This window comes from Lonchura striata, chromosome Z (assembly GCF_050655825.1).
Source record: "Lonchura striata isolate lonStrDom1 chromosome Z, ASM5065582v1, whole genome shotgun sequence".
Taxonomy (NCBI): Eukaryota; Metazoa; Chordata; class Aves; order Passeriformes; family Estrildidae; genus Lonchura; species Lonchura striata.
The window spans coordinates 86,208,392-86,233,790 of NC_140740.1; the positions used below are offsets into that span (position 1 = coordinate 86,208,392).

The 25,399-nt window shown below is 44.3% G+C and overlaps 1 protein-coding gene across 4 annotated transcripts in view; it reads right to left on the reverse strand.

Annotated features, from left to right (window-relative positions):
* MYO5B (myosin VB) overlaps positions 1–25,399 on the reverse strand; it is a 143,753-nt gene that overhangs the window by 12,503 nt on the left and 105,851 nt on the right. The window contains exons 22-30 of one of the 4 annotated variants that reach the window (XM_085566994.1): positions 24,432–24,671; positions 19,715–19,799; positions 18,166–18,314; positions 17,303–17,422; positions 16,091–16,228; positions 14,390–14,452; positions 8,068–8,307; positions 7,157–7,254; positions 857–934 (exon numbers count right to left, since the gene is read on the reverse strand). In XM_085566994.1, coding sequence (XP_085423120.1) covers positions 857–934; positions 7,157–7,254; positions 8,068–8,307; positions 14,390–14,452; positions 16,091–16,228; positions 17,303–17,422; positions 18,166–18,314; positions 19,715–19,799; positions 24,432–24,671 — 1,211 coding nt within the window. Of the gene's footprint in view, positions 1–856; positions 935–7,156; positions 7,255–8,055; positions 8,308–14,389; positions 14,453–16,090; positions 16,229–17,302; positions 17,423–18,165; positions 18,315–19,714; positions 19,800–24,431; positions 24,672–25,399 lie in introns of all 4 variants that reach the window. The other 3 variants (XM_031507267.3, XM_031507268.3, XM_031507269.3) reach the window with 3 other exon arrangements.

Genomic DNA, 25,399 nt, shown 5'->3' on the forward strand with positions numbered 1-25,399 from the left:
TAATCCATGAGACACCCTCAGAAGAACATGCTCCTTCTATGAACCTGGATTCCTACTTTGCTTGGGAAAACACATGAAATAATCTCTGTTATTTCTTCTGTTACCATCTGGTTTCGCTCTGATACCACTAGATGTGAACACTTTAGACTACTCTATACAAAATACTTAAATTTTTAATCTCTTTAATGTCCTTAAAACTAATAAAATCATATATATTGACACCCCATAACCACCAAGCATGGGGGTGATGCAGGACATGAATCCGGGAGGGATATTTTCCAAGCACAGCAGGACCTGGGGTGGACTGTGGAATGATGGCACCCTGTGTCCACCACATGCCTTTCTCACCCACAGACAACACATGGATGGGAGCAGAAAATCCCCAGGATCATGCAAAGGTGACAGCACTGGGACATAAGCACAGACCCTCCCCTTCCAACAGGTCAAACACTGGGAGAAAAACAGTTCTGAGAGGTGCCATGTCTTAGTGCAATTTGGGAGAAAAAAAAAATAAAATGGGAAGGGTTTTTTGTCTTCTTAGAGATTCCAGCTTCCCAACCCCTTCATCACCCAATTTTTCATTGCTGTCACATAATCCTTACTGGATCACAGCTCAGGCATTAGTGACAACAGCCACCACCAGCAACAGCCAGCTGGAGCCATGACTCCTCTGAAAATTACAGGAGGGTCTCAATTCCTGCAGTGTGGAAATCCTGCCTCCAGCTGCTCCCAGACAGGACAGTGAGCCCTGTCCGGGACCACACGGCAGCAGCAGAGCAAGAGAAAGAAACAAGAGGGCAAGGGAAAGGGAGGAGAGAGGAGAAGCAGCACTGGGGAGAAACAGAAAGTGTTTGACCTGGCAACTTGCTTTAAACCTTGATAAGCCAAGCCGAGCTCTCCATCTTCATTGAGATAGCCCCAGTCCTCAGTCTTGCTAGAAATAAAGGACAGAAAAAGGAAACAAGAGGACAGAGAAAGACAAAAGGTCAGTTGAAAGAAAAGGAGAAAAGGTACAGAACCCTTATTTATTTCATTCAATATTATTTTTTTAGAGCACACTTTCATTGCATTGCATTTCTTTTTCCACCATGGGAAAGGAGAACTCTGCCCTGGTTGTGCCCTGTATGACATTTTAAAAACAAGTTTCTCCATCTCTTTCCCACTGCAGCAACTCCCACTGGTCTAAAATAAATTCTACTCCTTCCACTTCATCCAAGGGTTTCCTCAGCATTTGACTCAAACACATCAGTCTTTCCTCAAAGCAACCTTTGGTCCAAACACCACATGCATCCACACAAGATCAATCTTCTCTGTATACATCCAGGCAGATTAATGGCCAGGAAAGTCTCATCTCACTTTAATACTTTTAGCAGTTGGCTTTTTTAGTCTACATTCTGCTGAATGTTTGGGGCTTTTTTTCCCAAGTTATATGAGGCAAGAAGTGGATTTATCTTCTTTAATGAGGGGCTGGACACATAACAAATTAGTGAGGTAAGCTGGTCAGCTTGACCAGAAACACTTGTTACAGCAAGATTTTACGTGGATTTGATGTCAGTTAGAAAAGAGTGTTTGTTTTAAGCAATAACAATTTAAAAAGTAAGCAAGGAAACCATCAAACTTAATATATCATTATATTAATAAAAAAAACAAAACAAAAACACAAAAAGGAGAAGTCCAGACACACATTTTGAAAAGAGCTGTAGCAGATGCCATTCCCTGGCAAGGGAATTTCTGCATATTTCAGTGGCAAAGCACAACACACAAAGATTCATGAGCAAATTTTCTCACGAGGAAATGAGTGAGAAATGTGGTGTTGCAGCAGTGCCCTGAAGGGGCTCTGGAGGTGCCTCACCACCACAGACAGCTCGTGCATCCCTCCCATGCCAGTGCTCCAGCACGGCACTTCTCAAAACCAGCAAACATTTCAGACACTGACACTTGCAAAGTTCATCTGTTAGAACCACATGTATGAATTCAAATTAAAACCTTGTTGCTATCCCATACGTAGCAGGTTTCCAAAAGGGTCTGCAGCCTGACAGATACAGGGAAGTTTATTGGTCTCATTTGCATGAATTTGTTAGGAACGTCTTACTTTTTTGTTAATGTAATCTTAGTGGGACAAGTCCTCAGGTACTGAAAACCGAAAGAAAAAGCAGGAAGGGTCCCCACTATTTATTGCACATCAGAAACCTGTGAAATCTCACATGATGAGCAGTATTTTTAAGAGATAGCCTCTTTGGAAAAATAGCTTTCTTTCCTTTTTCCATCATAGGCATTGAGGTAAATGAGGAGAGCAGCTCAAGAAAGTGCCATTATAAGATAAATATATAAAAATGCTGATTTAAGGTAAACCTGCACTGGGAAATAAGCATTCAGTCCATCTCTATCAACATAGCACTGACTCAGAAATCACTGCACTCCCCCTTCTCCCAGAAGGTCACATTGACCAAGATGTAAAAAAGGGTCCTTTCAATGCAATTAGAATAATTGGCATCTGAAACATAATTTCCTAAAATAACTGGTCAATCCTATTCTCAGATAAGGCTGGAGAGGAGTTGAAAGGGCTGACTCACCCTCTGTGTTTCCCCTTTATCCTGATCTTGGAGGCACGGGTCTGGAGAGCAGCTGGGACCTGCAGTCAACAAACTGCCCTCATCAAAACCAAAAAATTCCTGCCCAAACACCTCCCTGCCCTGTGAAAGTAGCTTAAAGGCGGTGCATGTACCCCAAATCCAGAAATGTTAATTTCAGCATCTTCAGTAAATTATCCTCTCTTCATAAAGAAGGGGCATTTTACTTTCAGACACAGATTTACCTCTTTGTTCTAGGTAAAAGGAAAAATACTGTGAATCACAGACTAGATCTGTGGCAGAGTGGGAAGATACCCACTGGAGAGTGGGAAGCAGGGATGTGATACCATCTCCACATGATGGTCTCTCCCAGCTGCAAAAGCATCCCTCATGTGAAGCCAGCATCAGCTCTTCGCTTTGCCCAGCAGCTGCAGGTAGGGCTTGCCCAACAGCGAAAAATAATCCATGTACTCTACAGAAATCTCTTGGAAGCTATCATGGAGGCTAATTTCAAAGACACAGCCCGATTTACATTGAGCTGCCAGGTTATTATCTCTTAACACCATCACCTGGTCTCTCACTAGCTCTGTTTCCACCAAGATCAAACAGGCTTGAAGGAATGATCCCAAGAGCAGAAACAGGGAAAAAAAAAAAGTCTACTTAGCTTTAATTCAGTTATTGTAGGAGGAAAATGAGGTAGGAACTAACTTGATTTTCCTCTTAGCAGCTGAAATTCAGCAGATTTTTTTTTTTTTTTTTAAGAAAGAAAGAAGCTGAGTTTAATGCATTTATAAAGGAAGGGCTGATTTCAATTCAAACCTGCCCTTGACATGGAATCAAAGGGCTTTTCTCTGGAAGCATTTTGGAGAGGGAACGGCTAGATGGACAGGGTTAGCAGCACCTGGCAGAGTTCTTCCTGTTTTCCTCCTGCTGTATTTAGAAGTGCTGCATTATATAGACATGGAGAGAATAAAAGGTTGATCTCCCACCAAAATATAGCCGTGCTCTGTCCACAGCCTAAATAACTAAGAGATGATGGCTTGGAGCAAGGAGCACCTCCTGGGTGGAGCAAGGTTTCACCACATCCATAAGCCTGGGCTGGTGAAGAACCTCCACCTGCTCAAAAAGCACCTCAGACTGGGGAGCTAAGAGCAGCTGACAGCCCCAAAATATTGGGCCATCCAGAGGGACATGGACAAGCCCAAGCAGTGGCCCAAGGGAACCTCATGAGGTTTAACAAGGCCAAGTGTTGGAGCTGCACCTGGGCCAGGGCAGCCCCCGGGATCAGCCCAGGCTGGGGATGAGCAGAGGGAGCAGCCCTGGGAGAAGGACCTGGGGGTGCTGTGGGTGAGAGCTGGACCTGCCCCAGCCTGAACCCCCCTGCCCGGGGCTGATCCCCCAGCGTGGGCAGCAGGGCAGGGGGGATTCTGCCCCTCTGCCCCTGTGCTCAGGGCTGCTCACCTGCACAAGAGAAGCTCCAGGGAGAGCTCAGAGCCCCTGCCAGGGCCTCAAGGGGCTCCAGGAGAGCTGCACAGGGACTGGGGACAAGGCAGGCAGGGACAGCACACAGGGAATGGCTCCCACTGCCAGAGGGCAGGCACAGATGGGAGATTGGGAATTGGGAATTGCTGGCTGGGAGGGTGGGCAGGCCCTGGCACAGGGTGCCCAGAGCAGCTGTGGCTGTCCCTGGATCCCTGGAAGTGTCCCAGGCCAGGATGGATGGGGCTTGGAGCTTCCTGGGACAGTGGAATGTCCCTGTCCATGGTAGGGGATGAAACAGAACGACCTTGAAGGTCCCTGCCAACTCAAACCACTCTGTGAAAGAGAAATGGGAGTGCTTCTTGCAGAGGGGGTGAGAGAAAATGTGGCTCTTGCTTATCAATCGCACTTCAGAACCTCAACCCCACCAGAAAAGCTTCTCATTAAAATATGTATTGATCAAGATTAGAAAGGAGAGGCATTTGTGTGTCTCATGCTGACACCCTTGGGTATAGAGCTGTGTAAACACAAATGCAAAGTTTTGCTGGGGGAGGGAATGTTAGGTTATGTCTACAAACACAATAATCCAGGGTCCCCAAGCATTTGTCTTCATCCATTTTATCACCATCAACACCAGCCTACAGCTTATAAACCAACCTAATAAACACAAAACTGCACAGGGAACCTTATAATGGGGAGGCTGGTGGTGCTTAATGAGCCACTGGATAAATCACTGCAGAAAACCAGGGTGAAAGCATATAGAGCTACTGCTGCTGTATTTCAGGAGCCAAGCTCCAGTCAAGCTTCACATGAGAAGTAGATGAGAGAATAATGAACTAACCCTGGAGACTGCAGATTTCCCCTCCCAAAACTTAAGAGACCAAAAACCACCAAGGCCACATCACATGAACTTCTTAAAATTGCAGCTCACCCGTGCAATTGCAAGGAAAGAGATTTGTACTACTGTGGAAAATTAGATCTTGGAAACATATAGGCCCTGGAGGGATTTAAAATCCATGTGGATGTGGCACATGGTTTAGTGCTGGCCTTTATACTGCTGGGGGAAGAGCTGAACCTCAAGACATCCTTTTGAGCCTAAATGATTATACAATTCAGTTCTTTCTGCAGAAGTCAAGTGTGGAAACCAGAACGTCAGGAGGAGGACTGGGGCCTCCTGGCAATGTGCACCAGTATGTCCAGATACCAATTTATACTGGGGACTAGTGACACCCCGGGTCAGACACCTTTCCTGTAGCCTTTATTTTGTCTCCTTCACCACCACCTGAGACCAAACTAACCTTTCCTAGGCATGCACGCTGAAAAATTTAGGGACTTATTAAAGCTGTGCCCAACGATGGCACTTCACATCTCATATGAGCACCCACAGCTCCAGGAGAATGCTGGAGAGAAGGAAAAAGAAGGAAAGAAGAGAAAACTCATATAATTAATTAAATTACCAAAATCCACTCCTTGCTGCAGGAAACATACTGAGCTCCATTGATTTACTGACAAGAATGTGATGTGCAAATTAATCTCATCACCTCTACTGCAGGAGGGGCACAAATTTCATTAGCAAGTTCACTTCAGGAAAGCAAATATTCGACAGCAAATTGGAAAAAACCACAAGACAAGTCCTGATCTAGCCAGACATGATGCTCAGGTGAGAAACCAATGTCACAAGAGTCCTGGACCCCAACAATCCCCACTGTTCCAGGCCTCCAGACCTGGGCAAAGCTATCAGAACAGCTGGGGCAGGGCCTCTAGTCAGCAGGGTTTTGAGCTCAAATAAGCCTTTCCTCATATTCATACAGGTGTGAATACAATCCTCATTAAATCAGGTCCCAGCCTGGAATGTTAACAACCTTCTGCAACCACTCTACAAAGTAGAAAACCATATTGTGTTATTAAAAGCAATTAATCCAATGGCTGGGTCTTTTTCCTTGCTGAATGAAAATTATTAACGGGAAAAAAAAGCTTCAAACATCTGTATTTGTCAAGAGGAAAAAAAAAAAAAGATAAACATTCAATTTCCTTGAAGTAAAATAAACATTTACGTTTTCATAATATCATGCTATTTAATCCATATAATTTTTTCTTCTTGCAAAGTACTGCTTTATTATTTTATATCCTCCTGGGCAGCTGCAAGGACTGATTTAATGCTTGGCAATATCAGCCCATTTTTACTGTCAGGACAGACACATGCTCAAAGCATTAATCCTCATTGAGGTAAACTGGCAATAAAACAGTTGTTCCTGACACTCAGTTTGGGTGTAATAAAATCAATAATGTGAGTGTTTCCAGGGAATACAGCATGTTTATTAGCTCAGTTAACCATGACGGGCTTTTGTGTCTGGAAAAAACAGAAAAGAACTGTGGCACCTTCCCAACACAGTATGAGATACCTAAGGAGCACCTGAGGGAGTTGGGGGTGCTCAGTCTGGAGAAAAGAAAACTCAGGGGTGACCTTATCACTCCCTATGGCTGTGGCCAGGTGGGATTGGGCTCTTTCTCCAGGAACTGACAGCACCAGAGGTCACAGTCTCAAGCCGCACCAGGGGAAATATAGTTTGGATATTAGGAAAAAGTTTTTTACAGAAAGAGTGATAAAGTTCTGGAATGGCTGCCCAGGGAGGTGGTGGAGTCACCATCCCTACATGTGTTTAACAAAGCCTGGATGTGGCACTGGGTGGCAGGGTTGAGTTGAGGTGCTGGGGCTGGGTTGGACTCGATGATCTTGAAGGTCTCTTCCAACACAGTCATCCTGTGAATTCTGTGAAATAAATACAATACAATCCCAAATCTTAGTCTTGCTGCCATTTCCATACTGGAAGCGAAGTCAAAACCCGGTTTTGCTCACTTCCATATTTGCTTTTCCATCTGCTCAGTATCTGACTGGACCTAGATGATCTTGAAGGTCTCTTTCAACCCAAACCATTCTGGGATTCTACAATTCTGTAAGATGTGCCCTTGGTTTCACCTTTATGGCCCACTCTTGGGTCCATAACACAAGCCAGAGGCTGGCAGCCCTCTAGAACACATTGGTTTTGGTGTGGATCCCTCTCTGACACGGCGTTCCCCAGAGGTGGAGGGGTCAGCGCCACACTTACCGGTTGGTCTCGCACATGCCCTGGTAGGCTTCGATCGCGTCCTCCTGGTCAACGTGCCGGTCACTGTTGGGCCAGCTGGCACTGGGGGAGATGCTCTCCTAAAGTCAACGTGCAAAACAGCAATGTGACTTCCTGCTTTAAAACTCTGCTCAGCTCTACAAGTTCCTGACACCAAGTAACTCCCAATTATCCTAATAAAAGCATCCCTGGGGCATCCACCACACTGCTGAGTTTCTATGAATCCACACACATGCAGCAGGAGAGATAAGAGATGGAAGAAAAATGCAGTGAACTTGGGAAGAGGATAAGTAGGGTGCTCGGCTTGGTCTGAAATATAAAACACATCAAAACCTTGAGGAATGGTAAGACAGCAAATCAATAAAGACTGAGTTTCTGGAAAATGTGCCCTTCCATTGGAATGTGCTCTAAACAAAAATCCCATCCCAGCAGCTTGAGAGGCAGTCTCCCTTCTTGCTTGCATGTCAGAAGAAACACATTACAGCTGCACCAGCCTGAAGTGAGCAGAACCTGGTCTAGAAATTCTTTTCCCTCACTGTGTTTCCTTGCAGAAAAATATTATTGCTGCAAAACATCAATAGGAACATGCTAAACCACACGCATTAGTGCAGGGGTAGTGTGGGCTGGCTTACCCTGCCATAGGGTGCTTACTCTCATCAGGTATGGGATGAGCAGCCTATGGCAGTATCATGGCACAGATAGTCCAGGGCTGTCTGAAATGCCAGGACTACATCTCATTCCCAGGCAGGACATCCTGTATCCCTCCACAACCCTCCATAGTTCCCCTGTGCCATCCTGCCCACCAGAGCAGGAATGGCATTGCTCAGACAGCCAGTGACTCTTCACCAACAGAGGGGAAGAAGGAAAAGAAAATCCATTACCCTCTCCTTTACCATGTTTTTCTCTGCCTCTTTCTGCTGGGCTGCCTTCATGATCTGCGACCTGAGGATGAGCACCTCCTCCTTGCGCACCTCCAGCTCCTCGTTGGCCGATTTCAGCTGGTTCAGAAGGAGGCTGTAGCCGTCCTGCACGTCGTTGGAGGAGTTGTTCTCCGTGGCGTGGTCTGCGATGGCCTTCCTCAGCTCATTGAGCTCATTTTTCAGCTTCTTGTTCTCCGACTCCAGCTCTTGCCTCTGGAAAACACCGAGCCATTAAGCAGTTTAGATAAACTGCCCTGTGGTGCCTCATCCTGTTCTGAGATGCCTCTAGGCTGACTCAATTACCAATGGTTACAGATCAATGCAAGCCAGGATCTGGGTTCTGCTGCCAGCCCAGAAGGTTTTTGCTTTAGTCAGCAGCCTGTTGCTATTGAATAACACAGGGTGACCCAGGGTATTTTTTATTTATTGACACTATTTCTAAACACAAAAGCAGGCTGTTAAAGAAACTAAGCATACTTTTTTCTCCTCCACCTTTTTTCCTTCTGAATCAATAAATCACACAACCCTCACAACATTCAGCTCACCTCCCATATTCATTAGATAAGCTGGGAGATGCTGATGTGGACAAACCATCATCGTGGTAGACATCCCTTAGGTAAGCCACGGGTCTGTGAATTCCCTCTTCTTTTCTCATGTGCTTTTTAATTCCCCCACCCTAGTGCAGTGTTTCTAGCTGGAGGATTTCCTCACCCTGATGTCTCCTCAGACACTGGCATTTGACAGGCAGGGTCAACACTGTGCTAGTTTGATGTCAACTTATTCTCCTGAATAACAACATCTTAGCTGAGATAACTGAAGGGCTTATTCACTTTTGCAAGACAGCAGAAGTCAGAAGAATAGAGCTCTGGCAGCTAAGACAGCCTTTGTTTGCAGGTGGTAGCATAACATTTGGCAGCTCCTTGCCACCACCCAAAACCCACCTGGAGAATCTTGGCTGGGTCAAGAGCAGCTTTGCTCCTGCACACGGGTGCAATCACAGAATCATGGAATTGTTTGAGTTGGAAAGGACCTTAAAGCCCATCCAGTTTCACCCCCTGCCATGGGCAGGGACACCTTCCACTAGCCCAGGTGGCTCCAAGTCCCATCCAACCTGGCCTTAGACACTTCCAGGGATCCAGGGGCAGCTTTTCTGGGAAACATGCACCAGAGACTCATCACCCTCACAGCCAAGAACTTATTCTCAATATCCCATCTAAATCTACCCTCTTCAAGCTTAAAACCATCAGTCCTTGCTGTGGGTCACAGACTGGCTGTGAGCCAGACTCCTTGGGGTCCTGTTCTCAACAACCCACCTCCCTTTGCATGATCCTCCACCTCTGGCTGCTGCATGGTGCCACCCAGGAGTGCTCCCTCCTGTCCCCACACCTCCAAAGTTCTCAGGCAATGCCAAACCCCATCAGGACCCTCGTCCAACACGGCACAAACCAACACCCCTGCACATGAGCTGACAAAGTCCTCCGTCTGATGAGCGGTCAGCTCTTTCCTAGGGACCAACCCCCATCCATGTGGATTCTCCAGTGTCTACAACAGCACAAGATCATTCCCCACTGTCACATCCCTCATCTCCCTGCTGCTTACTGACCCCTTCCACAGCTTCCTTTCACAACCTTCCTATCTCTGGGATATCTGCTTCATTATCAGCTTGGGTTAAGTCAAGCTAATGAATCCAAAAGTGGCTGGGGGGGATGGGGGCAATTTATACAATTTACACAGTGTGTAGCTAGCACAGCTGTGTAAACCCCATTTCCATAGGAAACGGGTGTTGTAATTATAAATCTTTACAAATTATAAATAGCATGGCCTATCACAGCAGAGGTGTGAGCAGAATAGCTGATCTGGCATCTGGGCAGCACGCTCCTAGCTGAACAGACAACATCAGTAACGGGGCATATTCAGGTACTTTATACCATCTGTCATGAAGAAACCCAAAGGATAAGAAATGCCTTAGAGCCATCAATTCCTCCACATTAACCATGTATATGACACATGGGCTTTCCCGTAACTGGTGTTTAAAGCAGGAGTTGGCAGTGTGTGCATGGTGGGAATTGCTATCAAACTGGGTTTAACTCTTCCTGCTACATGGAGGACCATCACCCCTCACTGATGGTGAAAGCAGTTACTTGCTTTTCTACTAAAATAACTCTTCTCTGGGTTTTGTTATCTGCTGGGTAAGCCCTCTGCTTTCCTTTTTCTTAACCTTCATCCTCCTCTTTGTGTCCCTTTCTCCCTCTCTTTTTTGTAATGGGTCAGCCACACTGCTAACTCCAAGGACTGGTCATTTCATGCTCTGCTCTGGTTAGAAACAAGGCCAGAAAGACCAGGAAAGACAGCAATTGCCAACAACCCTGCTCCAAGAATCCCTGCCGTATACTCCTTTCAAAGTTTACATTTACATTTATTCCCTACGTCTTTCTTTGTGGATTTCATGGAGCAGTGTTAAAGCACCTTCTGTCCCCAGCTCATACACCCTTTTTTGCATCACCACATCCATGAAGATCCACTTGATATTCATGGAAGATCAGAAGCTAAAATAAAATGCTATGGATGTGGAAAGAGATTTCTTCTGGCAAACTGAAAAATGCTCTTTCTTCAGCATAGTCCAGTCATGCTGATTTATTTAACAAATACCTGACAAATAAATTTGACCAAAACATTTTACAGTCAGAATGCACTGACCTTGAACTCACACTTTCCCCAACATATGCAGTGTTAAAGAGTTCTGATGGGGTACCCAAGCACTAGTGGTGATGGAAATAGCTTCACTCTTTAGCAAAGGGCCCACAGGGCAGTGCTGGGTGAAGTGTGAGCCTGCCTAAGTCACAGGTTAGCACTGCCATGCCAGGATTTTGCCCCCTCTCTTCTTTTCTGGTACTCTGAAGGAAAAGAAAATCAAATCCTCCATGCAGCTCATTTTATGATGCGTTGCCAATTTTAAGCTACGCACCAAGTGAGAAACTGAATTATGCATCATGCTCCTGCTTGGAATCCTAGAATGTGTGAGTTAGGAAGGACCTTTAAAGGCCATCTAGTCCAGCTGTAGGAACAGCTTCCACTAGAACAGGTCACTCAGAAACATGGAGTCAGAGCAAAGGCTCCTTGGTGCTTTCATTCCCACTGCCACTTTCCCAGCTTGAAAAAACAAGGAAAACACATTTTTCACTGGCATGTCTGAGGGAAGTATCTCCCTGTTTTGCATTCCTGGATAATGATTAACCAAACATCTGGCTGGGTGTATTTTGGGACAACATCTTCTAAGAAATGTATTTCTCCATTACAAAGGACAGGTAACCTCTGCTTGTTAATTTATCAGTGTTAGCTCAAGTTTCACAAATTTCAGTCTTACAAAACTAAAAAACCAGATGAGTCTCTCTAATGGAGCACTGTGCTTCAATCACTTCCCTCCAGCAGAATCTGCATCAAGAACAGGCTCCCCACCAGATGCTAAATCCAAAGGCAAATCCCTGCCATCATGGGTGTCATGACAGTAATAATTATAGTAATAATTACACCAAGACTCCAAGCTGGAGGACAGCAGACACCTGTGAAGTATCAGACCATGTGCTGGTTGCAGAAACAGCCATCCAGTAACACCCACACCTTGTACTGTCCTGCTTGAGGGGCTGTGAGTGCCAAAAACATCTGAAATGGGACATAAAAGTATGGACTCTTACTTAAAAATAGTAAGGAAATAGTTGGCAAGTTAAGGAACCTTAAAGCTCATCTTGTCCAAACTGAGAGAGAAGGTTTAGTGATACTTATCTCTTGGAGCCAGGACTCATAAGCTCTCAGAGAAAAGAATCACACTTGAGATAGTTCAACTACCTCAGATGGCATAAAATTAGTAGGATGGCTACAGTGTTGAAACAGAAAAGTTCTAATAAAAGGCAAAATAACAAAGCTCTCTGCAGAGAAAACCCAAGCCAGGGCAAGAGGTTCTTGCCCCTGCTAAAACACTTCACAAAAGCGATTTATTTCTTTTGTTCTCTTCTTTTTCTAGGGAATTGCTTAGGCAGGACTTTTTGGCTTATGTCCAACTGGCTGTCCTTAAGTTTGAGGTGAAGTCCCCAAGGTCCTATGAGGTCTTTTAACCAAGTTGAGGAGATAAACTTCTAGGCTTTTTTCCTTTTTAAGGAGCCAAAGGATAATTTGGCCACTCCATCAACTGGAGGCACATTCCTACAGTTTAGATCAGAAAGGAGGGAAAAAATTCCTAGCTGTGAGGGTGGTAAGGCCCTGCCTAGCACGGAGCAGCTGTGGCTGCCCCTGGATCCCTGGGAGTGTCCAAGGCCAGGTGGGAGCAGCCTGGTCCAGGAGAAGGTGTCGCAGTCCACGGCTGACTCACTGGTACCTCACAAGAGCATCCACAGAAAGACTGTCCTGTGTGTGAGTTTTTAGGCATCTCAGACTATTTCCCTGAGATAAAGTCTTTTTAAGCTGGTAAAAATGAAAAATAAACATATTCACAAGAAACTCTTAAAGGAGACAGAGATAGTACAAATACTTGAAATTTAAATTAGCAGGAGAAAAATCAGAGAAGAATAGCTTTGTCGTAGCCGTGGAAGCAGCTGCCAAGGGGGAAGAGGGAAAAGAAGACCTCAAAATCAGCAGTAAGTGACTCTTGGATTGCAGACAGAGACTTCAGGCTGTGTCCTGTGTTCAGATGTAGGGAGAACAGCTGGAAGGTGTATTTGTCTCTCTTTTTCTGAATGTGAATGTCTCTCTTCTTGTGAATGTGAATTCCCTGCAGGTTCATTTTCCATCTGTTTCAGACTAAAGTTTAAAGAACCCTGCATTTTTAGTAACACATGCCACCTATCCTTATGAAATACTATTAACATTAAACGGTATTTTAAAATTTGTTAGATATGTAGAACTATGAATGCTAGTATGCCACTGTGCAGAAAGTAGGAAAATCCAAAATTAGTATTTCCATTCTGAACTTCCAGGGTTAAACCTTGAAGAAAACACAGTTTGTGAACTCACACAGAAGTAAGAACTCCAGAAGCCACTTAAGGAGGTGGTGGCTCTTACCTGCTGGGTTTCCCCCTTCAAATGCAACTCCACTTTGCTTTACAAGGTCAATAAACTTAAACCTTCCACAAGTATGCTTAACCAGCTGGAAGCCACGTGGGCAGTGACCTGGCCATGCTTCTTCTCCAAGGGGCTATGCAGAGGTACTAAGGAAATTCAGAGCTATACCAATATCATGCTAGGAAAATAAAACTGGATTATTAAGTGTCATAAAGATCTACTGATACTATAAGGGCTTTGTGAGGGTTGGACATCCTTTCCATCTCTAACTTCTGCTTTTTTCAGCATCCTTTGGAGGAGATGATGCAGAAGGAAAAATTGGTATTACTACTGGCAGATGGTTTAGCATCATGCTGTTCTGGAAAACATATGCTCCTCCGGACTTCTCAGCTGCATTGCAATATTTGCTAATGGGATAGGGAGAGAAGGAGTATCAGAAAGGTAGGTCTGCCCTGAAAAAACCAACAGCATAAAAAATTTACCTCTAGTAATGCTATCCTAGGAACTGGTTTTCTGAGGGTAAGCAGGACATAAAAATTGGTGGCAGACATTTAAGGTCAGAAGTGTTTGGATAGAGTTAGAGAAGGAAAATAAAACCCACAGAAGCTGCAGCAGGAGCTCAGGAGGTTTCAGTTGCTGTGACTGTCACAGGGAGAAAGTGATGGGGACAGAAACTGTTAGGATTTAGAGCTTGGGGGCAAGACAAATTCCAGGGTAGGGCAATACTGGAAGACAAAGGATGACTGTGCTCAGCCAGCACTTCTGCTGAGAGATGGGAGCCATTTAAGGAGGCTCAAATCACTCCACATATTTATCTGAGTTTGACCTGAGTGGCACCTTGGGATAGCACAGAAGGTGGCTAAGAAGCAGAGGTGGAGCCTGGAACAAGAACCTGCTGCCAAACCAGCTGCTGAGACCAGCAGTGCCCATCAAAGGGAGCCCAAAAAAGCCCCTGAAGGAACATCTGCATGGAAAAAGCCCCCTTCACCATGAGTGGGTTCGTTATCTCCGTGGATCACTCAGAGACAGGTAGGTTGGCAGAAAATAGATGACACCCCAGAGAGAAACATATGTGAGCCCATCCCATGCCCAGGAGCAAATGGAAAGCTGCAGCTTTCCAACTGCCCTCTCAAACAGAGCTGATTACAGCAGGTTTTGGATTATTATCACATTCACACCATTTGTTTTGGGCTGCTGGAGCCATGCAATAGGCTACAGCACTAAGCAGAAGCCTCTCACTCACCTTCAGGCTGTTGTATGCAAAATCTTCATGTTCTGAAGTCACTTCAGTCTTTATTTCAATTACCTGTGCAGGTTAAAGAGTAAATTTGTATTTAGGAGCAGGTGGAAGAACTGGCACACAGCACAGGGTAGCAGGGCACATCTCCATCAGCATTCAGCCCTCTTGGCCAGCTCAACCATAATAATATCATTAATTGCCATCAGACAGCAACACCAGTGGGGCAGAGGACACTCCAAGAGAAAATGGCTTAATCTCTCATTAATATCCTGACAACTGTCAGCTTTCGCTGCAGCTTTCAAACAATTGACAGTCATTAAGGGAACAATCTTCAACACAGCAGTTGGAAAACAGGTTTTTAATCCTCCTACAGCAGGAATGAGAGTCTGGGGAAGTCTCCTGTTTCGTGTTTCCTGCAAATTTCTAGGGGTGATCAATAATGATATCTAGTGAAGCAAGTAAATAATTACTGTTGATTATTTTGTTGAGTCTCCTACTGCATTTGTTCAAAGGTACACTGATCTCACACTGGAGAGTAATAAGGAAAACAATTCCCAAACAAAGCGACCAAAGCCCCAGAAATTTCAAATATGTATCCAAGAGGGATGGCATTTGCCCAGCAATTTATAAAAGTTCAGTGCTTCAGGGCTCCAAGCACACAGCAGCACTGCTGTTTCATAGCACACTTTGACAAGCCACAGAGCCTTGGCTACAGAGGGCAGGGAAATCACATACAGGTCTGCAAAGAGGTCTGCTATTAAAACCCCCAAACCAGAAGTCAGCTCATCAAAACCTAAAAAGCTGTATTTTCAGTAAGTCTATATTTTCAGACTTACGGACTCCTGTCTACTGAGTTACCACTGGGCTGTCAGTAACCTTGATTTTCTTATATACATGTCTTTAATTTGCTTTCAAGCAAGCAACTCAAACCTTAGGAGTTCGGGTTTGGTTGGGGTTTTTTTGTTTGCTTGTTTGGTGGTTTTTTTGTTTTGTTTTGTTTGGGGGTGGGTTTTTTGTTTGTTTGTTTGTGTTTTTGCAAGTTTTTTTTTTGTTTTTTTTCCCCACAAAGTAGGGAGAATACAGCAAAAGACTTGCCTTGCAACAGAAATTAAGAATCCTTTCTTCTAACAGCTATCCTGATATTTCTTATTTAGTACACTACTTTTAGCCTGTATTCCTCTCTGTGATCATTACTGAGGACAAAATACACAGATGATAATAAAATCAAACTGAGGAAACCAGCCTGACTGACATGTGTGTGAAGTGCTTTTCAGCTCATGCCACACGCTGCTGGATAGGGGGAAGCCAGGACAACAAAGAAATGCTTGAACAACAGAAATCATCCAAAAGGGAGAGTTGTTGAATATACAGGATGCCACACGTGAGACACAGGGTCAGTGCTGAGTGGAATAATGTGTGCCAAAATTGATTCCACGTTTCATTGCTTTCAAGAAGCTTAAGCTACTGCCATAAATATGTTGTAACCAGTTTGTTTAAACAAATAAATAAAGCAGTTCTCCTGTCCAGTTGTCCTTAGCTAACAAGAAAAAAAAAAATTATCTCCCTTTTGCAGATGGATTTGTAGCCTCTTATGTTGAACTTATCACTCTCAAAACTAAATTCCTACATCATGTGGCTTCAGGCAATCAAGGAAAGCCAGTTACAAATATGAAATATTAGCATCCATGAAAAGATGCCTCTTGCCTGGGATTTCTTGCTCTCTTGCTCCTTTTTCTCCAGCTGGGCTTGCAGCTTCTTCCTCTCCACCTCAAGCTCCCTCACTCGCTTCTGTAGCTTCAGGAAGAGGGTCATGTCCATGGCTGCTTTCTCCATCCCAATCTCCTGGAGAAGAACAGGAGGAAGGGAGAAAAAAAAGAAAACCTGAGTGTCAAGTTCTATACCGATTCACAGTGCCAGATGCACCCTGACTGTACATCAGCCACAGCCAGGAACAAGAGCATCCTCAGAAACATGTGTACTTCCAAAGAGCAAATCAACATTTTAAACACCTATATTTAGTGTCAGTAGAATACCTGACTTGTTTTGATACATCACTGAATGCTTAACAGCCCAACAGATAAGTAGGTGATTATGACTAAGAACATCAAAAGTGACCTACTGGGTCTCTTTTAGTCAAGTGTTTATTTGTTGGGGTTTTTTAACTGCCTGCACCTGGTGTATTTTATATCAAAGCACTGTCAATACTGATTATTTTGACTTCAGAAAATGCTTTCAGAGCTGTTCAAAAATACCAAAGCAATATAATGCAGCAGCCAGCAGAGAGAAGTGGGGGCCTCTGCAGGTGTGTAGTGGGACACAAAATATGGTCCTGCAAGGGTGAGGCTGACACTGATCACCTGTAAGCGCTCAAGAGTCAGAAGAGTGGAGTTTTAAAAGCAGCCTATTCTATCAGATGGAAGCAAAAAACACATTTCCCCTTTCCACAGGATTCTTGATAGCCAAGGAATAATTTGTGCTGCTCTTTTCTGCATTAGGAGACTGTTGATTTGATTACAGAGCTGTGCTGGCCAGCAAAGCATCTGTGAAGATGCATGGGAATGAAAATGCTCAGGGCAAGAGGGCAATGAATTCTGGTGTCCTTGCAGAGAGGGATCATGATACAGTCATGATCCATCAGAGCTGGGTGTAAGTGCTGCGATGAATTTTTATCAGTCTTCAAGCTGGTATGGCCCAAAGACAGCACTGTATTATTTTTAGTGCCCTGATGCTGCAAACAAGTAGAATTTGCCAGAGCACCACAACCCTGCTCACACAATTAACGACACGTTTCTACAGCACGGAACCAATTCCATCCATCACACCCCTGCCCAACCTGCACTGCCCCCCGTGCTGCAAACCCCACACCCATCACGCCCAGAGCAGGGCTCCCCTGCCCTCCCTCCTCACTCACTGTACCTCCACCTGCTGGATCACATCCTCCGTGTCCCCGATCTCAGAGGTGCAGATGGATGGGTTATTGGAATCAGACTCCAAGCTGCTCTGGTTGGATGGGTTTCTCCTGTGCCCCGGTGTGTGCTGCCAAGAAATGATTCAGACTCATAAAGAATCCCTCTCCAAGTGTCGATTCTTTAGAGCAAATGTATGATTATATACTTAAGTTACCTTACAGAGGTACATGTTCTAAGTTTTTATGCCCTACCCTCGAAGTTCACATTAACACTTCAAAGTGCAAAAGTGATATAGAAGCTCAGCTTAAAAATTCTGCATGAATTAAAGGTTCTTCATGACACCACATGCCTGCTAAGTGTGAACATGCAGATCCGAGCTCAGGGTTGTGCTGCTGACAGCACCCTCCAGGACACTCTTTAAACACTCAGCCTTCCATCAAATCCAACAGCAGCACTCTGATTTTTAACAGTTTTTCTAACACTTTAGCAATGCTGAACCTAAAAACTCTGCGTTTTGAAATTCTGAAGTCATATTGCTGGAGGCTTTGTTTGTTTGCTCTTTCAACCCAACACCTACACATAAACATCACTGACACAAAAGCAAGACAAGAACAAGCATGACCCAGGTTTTGCTGAGGTTCAAAGACATCTCTAAGCATTTCACGGAGAAGCACGGAAGACCAAGCTCCTTTTGCAAGGCACACAAATGGTTTGGCTCCAGTGCAGATAGGTATCCTTAGAAATATCAAGCACAAACTGCCCACTACTGGCAGTTCTATTAAATGTTTTGGGGCTGAGTGAGCCATGTTATCCAGGCACCAACATCAGGTCCAAGGCACAAAGGAACACAGATAATTCTAGTTTCATTACCTTAAAAATAGTCATTTCATCCCTCAAGTTGTCATATCTCTGCTCCAGACTTGCATACTCTTTTACCAGGTTCTGATAACGAGATCTTTCTTCTTCCAGCTCTTTCCTCATCTGCATATTTTCCTCAACTGTGTTTCGTGCAAATTCATCTTCAAAAGAGGAAGGGGGAAGAAAAGAGAAATTATGAACTTTAGCTCAGAAAGATGCTTCTTGCAAACATGTGGAACAACAATAACAACAACTAATGAACAAAATACTCTCTGCCAAGACCCTTTAAAATATATGCAAGCATTCACGAATATTTAGAGATTATTATAATCTGTATTTGTCTCCTCAATATTTGAAACAGTTTGAGCTCTTCTGTTTGCAGAGCAGTTCTTTGCCTTGTAAAGAGAAGTCTCCAGCATCTACAAACCATCATTTACCTGTGGCAGCTCAGGCTCCCATGGACCAGCCATAAACCCACGTAAGAAAAGACCAGCATGGCACAGAAATACATTTGGGTTGAAAAGGTGGCACTTGCTGCACATGAAAACTTCCCTGCCTGCTTCCCACCATCAGCTTTGGCATAGAAGCAAATCAACAACAGCAGCTCTTCCTCGTGTCATCATCAACCATTTACCATGGCAAGACTGTGGGGAGTTCAAAGAAGTTTATATCCAAATAAATTCAATTATTTGTTAAAAACAACCCTCTGGAAGCAAAGAGGTCCCTCCTCTTCCTAAGGAACCAGGCAAATGTAGCCCATGCGCTGTTTTAAATTGGTGAAAAGCAAACCAATCCTCTCCACCTCCTTTCTCCCATCTCAGATGCTCCAAAAGCATTCTGTAAGGGGTGAATAAATATTTGCAGCAAGTTTCTCCTTAATGTGTTATCTTCTTTCCTTTGTTTTGTGGTAGGCTAGGAGCAAAAGGCACTTCACAAGTACCACAGAGCAGTGATAGTTACACCCACAGCAGGACCTCTGTAAATCCTGCTGCAAAATCAAAGCTAAAAAGGATGACAACATTTAGAAAAGCTCATTAAATGCATGAGAGTCCCTTTTGTGAAATGAGATTTTCCCAGGTTGCTTCCCTTATGTATGGCTTGTCAGCTAAGTCTCTGCTTTTGAAAAAACACTCACAGGCTCGTGTCACACTAGAGAAGTCCTCCACTACAGCTCAATAATGTGAAGCATGCTGCCCCTTGGATCCTTTATTAATTATTCCTGGGACACAGCTATTCCCTACTCCATCAGCTTCACTGCCTCCCACACTGTCTGCATGAAATGCTTTAACAAAACTGAACTGAAAAGCCTTGCTTTTCAGGTTCTTTATTCTGTATTTCACCAAGTAAACTGGCCTCTGGCTTACCTATTGTGCAGGTAGCTCTGTTCATGCAGTAGGACAGCAGGAACAGAACTACCTACACAACAAAACAGAGACAAAAGCCACCAGGAAAGGGTCTCGGGAAGATTAGCACTTCTCAAGGCAGGGAAACAAGCTTCAGGGGAGAAGATGAAGCCCTTGTCTAATGAAGGCATGATGATGCCATAGGCAGTTTTTCCTACCTTCAGACTGACAGAGAATCTTGCTGTTCAGCTCTTCTTTTTCCTGCTTCAGGAGAGCGTTTTCTTCTTCCAGGTCAGAGATACGCTAGGGAACAAGGCAGAGAGTTACTGCTGGCTGCCGGGCAGGGCTCCTGCAGGGATTAATTTCACCAGGCAGGAGACAGGGGGCTTTGTTCAGCCTCTCTTTGCTCTTTAAAAGATCTGTTCCCCTGTGCTTTATCACTTATCCTTTGTACACCAGTAGCAGAAACACAGGAGAAATGCATTACTACAAAAGATAATAACTTTCCCCGTCCTGACTGCACTTCTCCCTTAATTCAATATTTTCAGCAGAATCTTAAAAAATACTGAGCCACCGGACTTAGTGGCCATGACCTGTAGGAGCAAAGCTCTTGGAAGTGATCAGGTCATCAAGTTATTCTTAGATTTCAATGGGTTTCATAATTGTCTTCAAGTCACAGCACTGAGTCACAGCTGCTGGGGAAATAAACCTGCAGATTGTTCTCAGAAATGTAGCACTTCAGGAGCTGAGATGGACACAGTGAATGAGAGCTGAGTGAATAGATCAGGCTTTTTAACTTTATTGTACCCAATCCAGGTAGCATCATGAGTCACTTCAGTGCATCCCACAACTACAGAACCTTTGGTACAATGAGGAATGACATGTACCAGGGCCCTTGGCAATACAACAGCAGCATATTTAGCAACTATTAACAACAACTGCCTCGTAAAAAATAATGGGAAAAGGAACTAAATCCTGAAAAATGCTACTTCCAATTGCCACAACGGCAAGGCTGGACTGATGCTGACAGCAACCAATCCTGGAACATCATTCAGCTCCCTGAATTCTGGTGCATTCAACAGCGTTATCTCAAAACACACCACCATCATATTGTCAAGTGAAATACGCTGCCACAGCTAAGCAGGATGTTTCTGCTGCTGTCAGGGGCAGAATGCACATCATCCCAGCATGTGTCATCCCCTGTGCCTGCTCCTTCACTTCCTGTAGCCACTGCTTAGGAAACAGCTCCACACAGCAGAAGGATCTCAAGGCACCAACGATAAACAACGCTGTAAACACCATAATAAGAGTTTTCAGAGCCCAAGAGTAATAATTTTGCTGTCATCACTAGATTAAATTTATAGGCAGTCCAGCTGGCATGCACTCCTAGCACAGATCTCAGTCTTCCACACAACCATGTTCAAATTAAGGCATTTGATCAAACACTGGCTACACCAGATACATACTAATGATGAAGACAAGCACAGTGAATATTTTCTTCTAAGTCACAGCTGAATCAGTCCTGTTCCATGCACAAACTGAAAAACCTCCCCACTCATTACTGTCCCTGTTAATTTACTCCAGCTGTCTGCATTACATCTGTCTGCACCTCTCCTAGAAGGCTGGAGTCTGGGTGTACAACTAGAAAGTGAAAAACACCACAATGTAAGCATAAAGAGCTATTGGTGTTTTAAATGCTGTGAACTGAGCCCAGATTTTAATATTCTGTACCAAAACCAACTGCACTCCTTCACTATAAATCACATCTGACATTAGATCAGCACTTGGGAAAGAGATACAGGAGTGATGGAATGGAAGGAAAACCTGTGCTGCAATGGAACAGCAAGGAGTTCTACTTGTTTGTCCCATCAGGAAAAGATTAAGGCAGGGATTATTTTACTAATGCTTTTTATTGGGTGCTGATAAGGAAGTCTCCACCCAGAGCTATGATGGCTGAAAAACAAAACTGGACCAAAATCTTGAGTATTTTCAACTGTACTGAGAGGATATGTGGAAGAACAAGACTTAATAGAATCCATAAAAATTATTCCCAGATTTTAAAACTTCTAATCTAGGTTGGGTAGAGGTATTTTTAAGATGTTCTCTTAAACAGGATTTGTTTTCTGCATTCCTGTTTGAATGCACCTGGAGGTGCTTCAAATGCAAGAGAACCTGCTTTGAAAGATTTCTGTGGAAGATGCTGAGCAGGGAACACTTGTGGTGGCTGCAGCTCTTACCTAAGTGTTTCCCTGGAACAACCTGCTTATAAGGTCTGCCTCATCCTCTCCCAGTCTTATAAGGGAAGGATGATGGCATTTGGCACTTTCCTAATGGAATTCCTGGCCAGGCTGTGAATTGTCCTAGTTCACCAAGTGAGAAGAATCGATGCTACCAAAAGCCCTAGAAGGAGCCGTTGGTACTTACCCAGATGTTTCAAACTTAATCACAAAATTAAATAAGAAGAGCTATTCTAAAGCTAAAGGCTTGGACAGAATAGCTATGATGAAGAGATTAAAGGACTTTTTCTTTCAGTAACTAAATCAATACTGACATGGATTTGCAGAAGCTGCAGAAAAATTAAAGGTTCATCTCAGTCTCACTCAGAAGCAAGATGTCTTTGAGAATCTGTCCCACTACATCCATGCCAGTAATGTCATCTTGATATTGAAGGTGAAAACTGCTTCTTACATAAATTTAGTTTCATTATGCTTCCCAGGAGATATTAGAACAACTCAAAAATCTCTTCCCAGAATTTTTCTTGGGAAGCGTTCTGACTAAATTAATATTTTCAGGAAGGAAACAGGTGCTCTCCATCTTCCCACTTACAAGGAACTGAAGGGAGCAATGGAAAGCTAATCCCAGAAATAGGAGCCTGTGCATTTAGAAATGTTTTTTATAATTAAACCATCTATTTCTGTGGTGAAATGCACAGTATTTGCTCTGCTCTAGGCATTTTTACAACAAGGGAAAGCTTCTGCTTTGTTTCCATGCTTTTTAAAAGCATTTCTTCAGCGATTAATCCAACCTTCCACCAAAGTGCTTGAAGGCGATTTGCAATCAAGAACAAAGAGACACAGTTTATCCCCAGCTGCATCACCCTTAAAATCAGGCATCCTTTCAGGCCCTAAAAGCCTGTGCTGCACCCAGATAATGAACAGAGCCCCGCACCAAAAAGAATCTTGTAATTTTAAAAGGAAATCACCGGTTTCACACGTCCCTGGGTGGTGCACCACAAGTGCAAGGAGTGATCACCTGGCAGCTCTCTTGGTCCAGCCAAGGACAGCAAGTGTACAGACTGCTCACCTCTTTGAGAAGCACAACCAGCAGTGCATTTCAGCCATGCCAGAGGTTTAGGGTAAATCACCCTGACCACAGTCCTCCACCACAGCTTCTCAGCCAAACCCACCACCTGAGGGCTCGGCCTCGAGGGGAGATTGGCCACAGCAATGGTGCTGTGTGAAATGCTGTAGAGGAGCCTCATAAGGACATTCTTCCACTGTAAATTATAATGCAGCTAATTCCAGGCTTTTTTTTTTTTTTTTAATTTTTTAATTTCCAAAAGTGACTCGTCTTCAGGTTGTCACACACGAAGTACTGCTCTAGAATAACATCTGCAAAACAGCTTTTTCTTTGCAACTTATTGAGTAGAAAAGCCCTAAATTATTTCCAATAGCAAGATCAAAGATTCAATTCAATTTCTGGTGCAGAAGAGATATCATGGATTTAACTTGAGCAGCCACAAGCATTTGCAGAAGGAAACTGAATTCTCATCTCAGTGCCTCAGGTTAAGAGAATGGGTGTTACTCAGAATTAATCTGATCAGCAAAGAAATTCAGGGCAAAAGGTCCATCTTTGCTATTTTCAAGCACTATTCAAAACTCTGGAATTTCTTCCTCCCAACAGAATGCCTTCTTGTACAATGGTGGCAGTGTTGGTCCACCCCCACCCCAAGAGTTAAAGCACAGAATTGCTGTATTTCATTGTCCTTGTAGTTCCTTTCCAAACCAGGATATTCTGTGGGTTTGCATGAAGGAGGAAGAAAAAAAAATAAACCTATTTTGTGTATATCACAGCTCCAAACCCTATAAAAGCCTGTAACAACCAGCAGCTGATGCTGGAGCAGTGCCTCTCATCAGGGAGAGAAGTTGGTCTACTCATTGGTCATACTCTGTGTATACCTACAACACCAGCTATGTCAGAAACTGAGCCTTGTGTCCCATCCCAGGCTGGGGTGAGGAATATTTACATCCTCCTAATATTTGCAGCAGCTGTGACAGACGTCCCAGTAATTTGCATTACACACCATGAGGAATCACTGTATACACATGAAAACTCTGGCACTCACATGAATCTTAGGACAAGAAAAGCAGCTTCAGGTTGTGCCAGGGCAGGTTTAGATTGGGCATTAGAGAAACTTTTTCACTGAAAGGCTTGTGAAGCATTGGAACACACATCTCAGGGCAGTGGTGGAGTCACCAGCCCTGGAAGTGTTCAAAAACCACACAGATGTGGCACTTGAGGACATGGTTTAGTGCTGAACATGGTGGTGCTGGGCTGATGGTTGGACTTGGTGATTTTACAGGTCTTTTCCAACCTTTACAACTCTGTGATTCCATGCTGATCATGGTTATTAGGCATCCCGATTTCCAGATGTGTTTGGGTTTGGGGCGTTTCTTTGTGGTTGGCAGCACAAAAGACATCAGGGTGGGGTGTCCTGGCACAAGGCAGCCACTGCTCCTGCAGGGATGTCAACCTGTCCTGCCCCATGGCCTGGGGTAATCCTGGGGGCATTCAGCAGCAGAAATAACAAAGAACAGACTCTCCCCTAAAGAGCTGTGGAGAGAGAGCCCTCACCAGCACGACCACCTGCAGGAGACAACCCGAGGCAGGCGGACGGACAGACAGACAGACAGACAGACAGACAGACAGACATACCTTCTTCAGCAGGTCCCTCTCCTTGCTGTGGCTGTCCTCCATGACCTCCCTCTCCCCCTGAGCCCTCTTCAGCTCCCTCTGCAGCCGCTCCGTCTCCTCCTGCAGGCTGAGGAGCTGCTTGCCATCACCCTGCTGGGTCTGCTGGTACTGCTGCAGCTCCTTCTTCAGCTTCCCCACCTCGGAGGAGTGGGCTGATGTCAGCATGGACAGCTGCTCATTCAGAAGCTTGTTCTCCTTGTTCTGCAGCCAGCATCCCAGAAAGAAGAAGACAAGAGCACAAGTGACACGAGTGCATGCAGAGATCCACTACAAAAGTAGCCACTTGTGGGAATGTGCCCCCTCTTGACGGAGTAAACAAGTCACCCTTTGTCCCCCTTAAAAAGGAAAAAAGCCCAGAAGTTTCTCTCCTCAATTTGGTTAAAAGACACCTCATAGGACTTTGGGGACTTCACCTCAAATTTAAGGACAGCTAATTGGACAGGAGCCAAAAAGTCCCCCCTAAGCAATTCCCTAGAAAAGAACAGAACACCCGGACTCAGGTTTTCTCTGCCAAGACCTTTGTTGTTTTGCGTTTTATTAAAACTTTTCTGTTTCAACACTGTCTCAAGCCATCCTACTAATTTTATGACATCTGAGATAGCTGAGCTATCTCAAGTGTGATTCTTTTCTCTGAGAGCCTATGAGACCTGACTCGAAAAGAGAAAAATCATTAGCCACTCAAACCCTCAAGCATGGTGGGTGAGAGACCCACAACAACAAATGTTTTCATGCATATGCTAATGAAGCTCATAAAGCTAAAAGCTATTTCTAAACTGTGACAAAAGCTCAATAATATTTCGGGAATGATTACAGAGGCATTTGTCAAATTGGTACTATGCAGATATCACTCAGAGCAAAGGCAAGTAACACTTGGTAGCACTGGCAACCAAACCAAAATACTGCACTACTACAGCTTCCAAATAGCATTG